Source organism: Bison bison, unplaced genomic scaffold, assembly GCF_000754665.1.
Source record: "Bison bison bison isolate TAMUID 2011002044 unplaced genomic scaffold, Bison_UMD1.0 scf7180017864516, whole genome shotgun sequence".
NCBI lineage: Eukaryota > Metazoa > Chordata > Mammalia > Artiodactyla > Bovidae > Bison > Bison bison.
In genome coordinates, this window is record NW_011495069.1 from 3,191,645 (window position 1) to 3,199,964 (window position 8,320).

Sequence of the window (8,320 nt, forward strand, 5' to 3'; positions counted from 1 at the left end):
CCGCACAGTGCCCTCGGCTCCTCCCTCTGCAGGGTCCAGCCGCCGCTACCAGGTGAATGCCGTGCACACCAGCAAGGCCTGCAACGTCATCAGCAAGTACACAGCCTTTGTGCCCGTGGACATAAACAAGAGCCGTTACCTGCCCACCGTGGTGGGATACCCCAACTCCGGTAAGGCAGAGGCAGGGTCCTCCCAGTGGGCCGGAGGGGGGTCTGGGGTGCAAAGGAGCCTAGACCGGTGGGAACGGGTGCAGAGAAAGGCCTAGAAGTGAAAAAGCCCCAGGCAGAGAGGGTCTGACCTCCAGGGTGTGGGAGGCTCACGAGCTCCCAGCCTACTGCTCTGCAGAGGGCTGTGAAACTATCCTGCTCCCTTTTTTCCTACTAAATGAATTTGACTTTATTGTCCTATTTCCATTTGGCATGTGTCACTGTAGAAAATTCTAAAATATTGAAAGATGCAGATGGACCTCGAGGTGATCATACTAAGTGAAGTAAGCCAGACAGAGAAAGGCAAATATTTCATAGGCTGTCACTTATATGTAGAATCTACAAAAAAATGATACATATGAACTTACTTTCAAAACAGAAACAGACCCACAGACAGAGAAAACAAACTTGTGGTTATCAAAGAGGGAAGTGGGGGAAGGAAAAATTAGGAGTTGAGGATTAACAGATACACATTGCTGCTGCTGCTGCTGCTAAGTCGCTTCAGTCGTGTCCAACTCTGTTCGACCCCATAGACGGCAGGCAGCCCACTAGGCTCCTCGGTCCATGGGATTTTCCAGGCAAAAACACTGGATCGGGTTGTCATTTCCTTCTCCAATGCATGAAAGTGAAAAGTCAAAGTGAAGTCACTCAGTCGTGCCCGACTCTTAGCGACCCCATGGACTGCAGCCTACCAGGCTCCTCCATCCACGGGATTTTCCAGGCAAGAGTACTGGAGTGGGGTGCCATTGCCTTCTCAGAGATACACACTATGCTATGCTATGCTATGCTAAGTCATTTCAGTCGTGTCTGACTCTGTGCGACCCCATAGACGGTAGCCCACCAGGCTCCCCCGTCCCTGGGATTCTCCAGGCAAGAACACTGGAGTGGGTTGCCGTTTCCTTCTCCAATGCATCAAAGTGAAAAGTGAAAGTGAAGTCGCTCAGTCGTGTCCGACTCTTAGCGACCCCATGGAGTGCAGCCTTCCAGGCTCCTCCATCCACGGGATTTTCCAGGCAAGAGTACTGGAGTGGGGTGCCATTTCCTTCTCAGAGATACACACTACTGTATATAAAATAGGTGAACAGTAAGGGCCTACTGTATAGCATAGGGAACTATACTCAATACGTCGTAATAACCTAAATGCAATAGATAGAATGTGTATAACTGAATCACTTTGCTGCATACCCGAAACTAGCACAACATTGTAAACCAACTACACTTCAATGGAAAATAAATAAAAATAAAATATAGGAAGACATTAAGCACGTAAAAGTGACTGGAACTGACAGTCATCCCGAAATGAGTACTAATTACCCCCTTGGTGTGATCATCCTTCCAGACTTCTATGAGTATCTATATGTAGAGAAATCAAAAGATAGATCATTTTGCGTGAATTGAATCATATCAATATGTGCTATATCTTACAAACTCTGGGTGTGGGAAATATGTTTCCACTGTTCATTTTAATAGTAACAATTCCAGTGGTAAAGAAGCTGTTGGCTAATGCAGGAGATGCAAGAGACGGGGGTTCAATCCTTGGGTCAGGAAGATCCACCGACTCCAGTATTCTTGCCTGGGAAATTCCATGGACAGAGGAGCCTCGTGGGCTACAGTCCATGGGGTCACAAAGAGTCAGACATGACTAAGCACACGGCAGGGAGCAATCATCATAACAGCCAATTAGACAGTGTTCCAAGCACTTTATATATATTAAATCGTTTAGTCCTCAAACAGCTCTGCAGAGAAGATACCATTACCCTCGTTTTACAGATGCAGAAGCAGAGGCAAAGGGGGTGAGTCATGTCCACAGTCACGCAGCACAAAGGGCAGTCAGGCTTTAATTCGCAGCGACCCGGTTTCAGAGTCTGCACCCTCTGCGATCCCACTCCACTGCCTCTTAAGGTTTATCTCAACCTATTTAACCAGCCACCAGGTTTGATCCCTGGGTCAGGAAGATCCCCTGGAGAAGGGAATAGCAACCCACTCCAGTATTCTGGCCTGGAGAATTCCATGGACAGAGGAGCCTGGCGGGCTACCATCCATGGGGTCACAAACAGTCAGACAAGACTGCGCGACTAACACTATTATTATTAAACTGTCTGTTTGTTCCCCCTTTTGATTATTGTAAATTATGCTGCAAAGGACATCTTTGTACATGGTCTGGTTATCTCCTCAGGGTTAATTGACATTCAGAATTAAGATTGCATATCAAAAGATTGGCCCTTTAAAAAAAACAAAATCTTTTGGCCCGTCAACCAGGGATCAAACCCATGCCCCCTACAGTGGAAGCATGGATTAACCACTGAACCACCAGGGAAGTCCTGACTCATCTTAAATTGTTGTAACGTAAGCTATCAAACTAGCCCTGCCTTCAGAGGTTATCCTGTGTTATCCACTCTCGCCAACACTGAAAATTGTTTATCTTTCTAAACCTACAATCTGAGAGGGGAAGAAAGTATCTTTGGGGAATTTCTTTAGCTTCTTTGTTGAAAACTTTTCATAGGTTTATAAACTCTATGTACTTTTTCTTTCCTAAATTTCATTTTCTGTCCCTTGCAGCAGCTTTTTCTTTTTAAAGCAGACCTCTTGACAGAATTGTATTTGGAAATAAAATACGCCTTTTCTCATTCCTCTTGCCCCTCTGCCCTACTTTCTAAAAATCTATGGCACCAAAATTTTCAATATTCCACTCCCTCTCTCTCTGCCTCACCTCCTCTGATTTCAGATTCTGACCAGCTGCCCAAGCTGTCACTCCACTGGCCTTCTCACCCACTGGGCACTGTCACCCTGAATGATGCTCACCCCCTCCCACTCGTCTCTGATCATTTTAGCCCCTGTAGCTGAAAAAACAGTCTGGGAGTTTTAGGGACCAGGCCTGTGTCTTAACCGAAGTCTCATAGCCCCCTGAGGTCTGGATCAGCACTTCCCAAAGTGTGTTCTAGCAGACTGGAACCCCAGTTTCATGTCCTGTTACTGGCCATTCAGCACAAAAAAAAAACAGGAAATACCAGATTGGGGGAAAACATTTCCCAACCACTGGATTAAATAAAGCTCAAGAGCTTTCTTTACTGTAGGACTTCTCAGAGCCTTCAGGGTGCTAGTATACATCAAGAGGCCCAGAGAATGGACTACAGGACGAGTTCAGTTCAGTCACTCGGTCATGTCCAACTCTTTCCCATGGACTGCAGCACGCCAGGCTTCCCTGTCCATCACCAACTCCCAGAGCCTGCTCAAACTCATGTCCATTGAGTCGATGATGCCATCCAACCATCTCATCCTCTAGTGTCCCCTTCTCCTCCTGCCTTCAATCTTTCCCAGCATCAGAGTCTTTTCTAAGGAATCAGTTCTTCACATCAGGTGGCCAAAGGATTGGAGCTTCAGCTTCAGCACCAGTCCTTCCAATGAATATTCAGGACTGATTTCCTTTAGGATGGACTGATTGGATCTTCTTGCAGTCCAAAGGACTCTCAAGAGTCTTCTCCAACACCACACTTTAAAAGCATCAATTCTTTGGCATTCAGCTTTCTTTATAGTCCAACTCTCACATCCATATATGACTACTGGAAAAATCATAGCTTTGACTAGACAGATCTTTGTTGGCAAAGTAATGTCTCTGCTTTTTAATATGCTGTCTAGGTTGGTCATAGCTTTTCTTCCAAGGAGCAAGTGTCCTTTAATTTCACGGCTGCAATCCCCATCTACAGTGATTTTGGAGCCTAAGAAAATTAAGTCTCTCACTGTTTCCCCTTCTATTTGCCATGAAGTGATGGGACTGGATGTCATGATCTTCATTTTTTGAATATTGAGTTTTAAGCCAGCTTTTTCACTCCTCTTTCACTTTCATCAAAACACTCTTTTGTTCCTTTTTGCTTTCTGCCATAAGGTTGGTGTCATCTGCATATCTGAGGTTATTGATATTTCTCCCCTCAATCTTGATTCCAGCTTGTGCTTCATCCAGCCTCGCATTTTGCATAGAAGTTAAATAAGCAGAGTAATAATATGCAGCCTTGTCGTACTCCTTTCCCAATTTGGAACCAGTCCATTGTTCCATGTCCAATACTAACTGTTGCTTCTTGACCTGCATACAGATTTCTCAGGAGGCAGGTCCGGTGGTCTGGTATTCCCATCTCTTTAAGAATTTTCCACAGCGTGTTGTGATCCACACAGTCAAAGGCTTTGCCATAGTCAATAAAGCTTCCCTAGTGGCTCTGACGGTGAAAAGTCTGCCTCCAATGTGGGAGACCTCAGTTTGATCCCTGGGTTGGGAAGATCCCCTGGAGAAGGGAATGGCAACCCACCCCGATACTCTTGCCTGGAAAATCCCATGGACAGAGGAGCATGGTGGGCTGCAATCCATGGGGTTGCAAAGAGTCAGACACAACTGAGCAATTAACAGTATGAAACGTCTTCAAAATTTATTCTTCGGTAGAACTCTTCACTTTTAGGAACAACTTACAAATTAGTTTTCTCCAAGAACGGAGTTCCCCAGAACGCACTGTTGGGTGTTGTAGCTTCATCTCTGATGGTGATGCTCTGGGACGTTCTGGTGATGCTCTGGGGAGGCGGAAACTGGGACCTCAGTTTCTGAGGTGGCAGACTGGGAGGAAGGGAAATGGGGTGCTTCTGAGAAAACCAACCTTTTCTAACTAACACTGTGCTTTCTGAACATTATCTCAGCAATACTACTTACCTGGCAAGGTGAGTATTATTATCCCCATTTTCCAGGTAAAGACACTGAGGCTCAGAGTGGTCAGCACTCCACCCAGCTAGTAAGAGATGGGGCTGGCGTTCAAGCCGAGGTCATTCTGGCTCCAAATCTCACAGTCTTGCCTTCTGCAATGCCTTCCTCCTTTTAGATAATTGACAGGCTGAAGCTAGAACCATTCCTGCCAGCCTTGAACGTGTCGGTCGCTCAGTCATGTCTGACTTTTTGAGACCCCCGTGGACTGTAGTCCGCCAGGCTCCTCTGTCCATAGGATTTTCCAGGCAAGAATACTGGAAAGGGTTGCCATTTCCTCCTCCAGGGGATCTTCCCGACCCAGAGACCAAGCCCGGGTCTCCTACATTGCAGGCAGATTCTTTCCCATCTGGCCCACCAGGGAGACCCTGGGGACAAGGCAAAAGCCTAGCACAGTTGTACCCACCTGACCACCTTCTCCTCGTCCTCGTGAAGGTGCTGCGTTGCGGATGGTCAGCTCTCGGGTCCTGACTCGACAGTGGAAGGGCACTTCTGGATTCGGGCGGTCCCAGACCATGCTCGGAGAAGACTCAGCTGCAGGGGACAGCAAATATCAGAATCTAAGTAAGAACTGCCTCAGTGTGTTCTGGAGTCTGGGCCTCTGGGTTCCTGCACCCTCATGTCCGAAGCCATGACGGATTCTCTCTGAATCTCCAGTCTGGGCCTTACAGAGCCAGAGCCAGAGCAAGGTCAGGCTTCCTGAATTCTCTGAGGCCTGAGACAGGCAGAGGGGCTGAGCATGGCCCAGGTATGCCGCCAGGACCAGAGAGCAGACTGGCCTCCCTGCCCACACCACACCCCAGCTCTCCCTTTTCAAGGTCCAGTGACCCCAGGCTGTTCCCTGCTTCCAACGTCCGAGTCCTCCCAGGCACTGAATGTCAGGAAACCTAAAAGTCCAGGGAAAAGGCAGCTCCATCTGTTCGGGTCCCACCGTCTGCTTACTCTAGGATTCCCCAAAGCTTCCTCTCGACCGTCACCAAATTCCATTGTGCCTGAAGCTTGGGTCCCTGAAGATCCACGATTTGGTCATTTGGCGACCTTGCTCACATTCACAGGACAGCCTGTGTCCTGGAAGTCTGCGTGTCTTTCTGTCCTGCTACAGACAGCCTGACCTCTGCACCCATCCCAGCCCCTTCGTCCGTGCCCTCATGTACCCTGAGCATCTCCTGCCTTCCTCTGCGTGTGGAAAGGGCATCAGAGTCCCACCTGGCTGCCAGCCCCAACATCCAGACAACAGCCCTATTGTACCTGAGGGATTAGAAAGTACTCACGGACACTGATGGGTTCAAAAAGGAATAGTGTGAGAGGGGGTGAAAATCCGAGGATTTCCTCAGAGATTAAGGAGTTTTGCCCACTCCTTGGTTCCTCAGAGCCTCCAAGGGGAACCTGCTCTACCCCTGAGTCAAGCTGGGCTCCCAGTCTAGAAGAAACTTCTGGTCTACCCTTTCCATCCTCTGTAGCTCAGCTCTTGGTGGCCCATGACTCCCATCAAAATCACAAATCCCTCCTTTTCTAATTGTCTCCTAATTCATACCCGGTGTGCATGACTGCTAAACTCTTTGTGTACCCCAGGCCCTTCCCTCCCTTTCCTTCCCCAAGGAGGGAATGCCTAACACTGACAGAGGGTTTTCTAGGTGCTCAGCACTACTCTCATTATCCATGACTCTTCACCCCCATCTGAGAGAGTTTCTTTCATTTTCCACATTAAGAGATGAGGAAAGTGAGGCTCAGAGGGGATAAGTGGCTTACACGAGGGCACGCAGCAGAGGCACAGTAGAGCCAAGATGCGAACAAGCCCTGTCGGCTCCAGAGCCCATGAGATTGATTAACCACCATGTTCTGGTTGCTTCAGTCATTCAGCCACTGGTTCACTTTTGTGCTCACCTTACCCCACCCCACACAGGCACCCAGCAGTAGACAGAGCTTCTTGCCCTCAAAGAGCTGCTAACAGTCTCAGAGGGGAGACAGAGGCTCAGCATAACATTTCTGTGTGTGAAGTTTTTCCCATAATTTCGATCATTCCTGAACAGTACATTGCCCATCACTCTCCAGCTGTTAAATAATAATCATAAGAATAATCACCACAGTACACATATGTGTAATTATTATCCCCATTTTACAGATGGGGAAACTGAGGCTCAGAGCCCTCTGACAAGTCAGTGCCACGCTCTGGTGCCTCCTGGAGAACTGACATGAACCTACCCCTCCCCCTACCACCTCCAACCACCACGTTCAGGCCTCTAACATGCTCCCACTACCCTGCTGAGTGCATAGCTCGGAGCTTTGCAGATTACATACCACAGGCCAGGCACTGAGCACTATCTGTGTATTATCTCATCTAATCCTTACAACACCACCAAGCAGTACTATTAGCCCTGGTTTGCAATCGAAGCTTATAAAGGAAGTAACTTTCCCTGGGGTCACACAGCTATCCATTGGGACGGCTGGGATTTGAACCCAGACGTGTCCAACTCTTGTGGTGGAGCTGTGGCGGTGTCTCTGGGAGGTGAAGACCCATCCAAGCAGGGACAGGAACCTGGAAATTGCTCTCCCCCTGCCCCGCTAGGTACCGTGAATTCAGACCAGCATCCTCCTGGGGGGTCTGGGAGGTGCGAAGGGGAGGGCCGGGTAGCTCAGGCCTCACTGGCTCCCTCTGTTGTAGACGTGGAGGAAAGCACCCTGACGCCCTTCAGTGAGAGCATGGCCCGTGAGAAGTACGCTACTCTTGAAGGTGAGCGCAGTCTGCCAGTGCTCCTGTTTTTCATTTTGATATTTTTTCACTTATTTGGCTGTGCCAGGTCTTAGCTGCAGGACCTGGAATCTTCAATCGTCACAGCATGTGAACACTTAGTCGCGGCCCATGGGATCTAGTTCCCCGACCAAGGATGGAACCCAGGGCCCCTTGCATTGGGAGTGCAGAGTCTTAGCCACTGGACTACCAGCAAAGTCCCTGCCAGCTCTCCCTTGAGTTAAAATAGTAATTGATCTTTGGGCCGAGAGAGTGTCTTAACCCAACAAAGTCCTTGGTGGTTCTTTTAGTCTCCAAACAGCTCCATGCATAATCAGATCAGATCAGATCAGTCGCTCAGTGGTGTCTGACTCTTTGCAACCCCATGAACCACAGCACACCAGGCCTCCCTGTCCATCACCAACTCCCGCAGTTCACTCAGACTCACGTCCATCGAGTCAGTGATGCCATCCAGCCATCTCATCCTCTGTTGTCCCCTTCTCCTCCTGCCCCCAATCCCTCCCAGCATCAGAGTCTTTTCCAATGAGTCAACTCTTCGCATGAGGTGGCCAAAGTACTGGAGTTTCAGCTTTAGCATCATTCCTTCCAAAGAAATCTCAGGGCTGATCTCCTTCAGAATGGACTGGT

At 48.6% G+C, this 8,320-nt stretch overlaps 1 protein-coding gene across 1 annotated transcript in view; it reads left to right on the forward strand.

Annotated features, from left to right (window-relative positions):
* VWA5B1 (von Willebrand factor A domain containing 5B1) overlaps nt 1-8,320 on the forward strand; it is a 52,837-nt gene that overhangs the window by 40,172 nt on the left and 4,345 nt on the right. Inside the window, 3 exon segments of the mRNA XM_010830231.1 lie at nt 33-170; nt 5,380-5,508; nt 7,607-7,675. Of these exon segments, the coding sequence (XP_010828533.1) occupies nt 33-170; nt 5,380-5,508; nt 7,607-7,675 (336 nt within the window).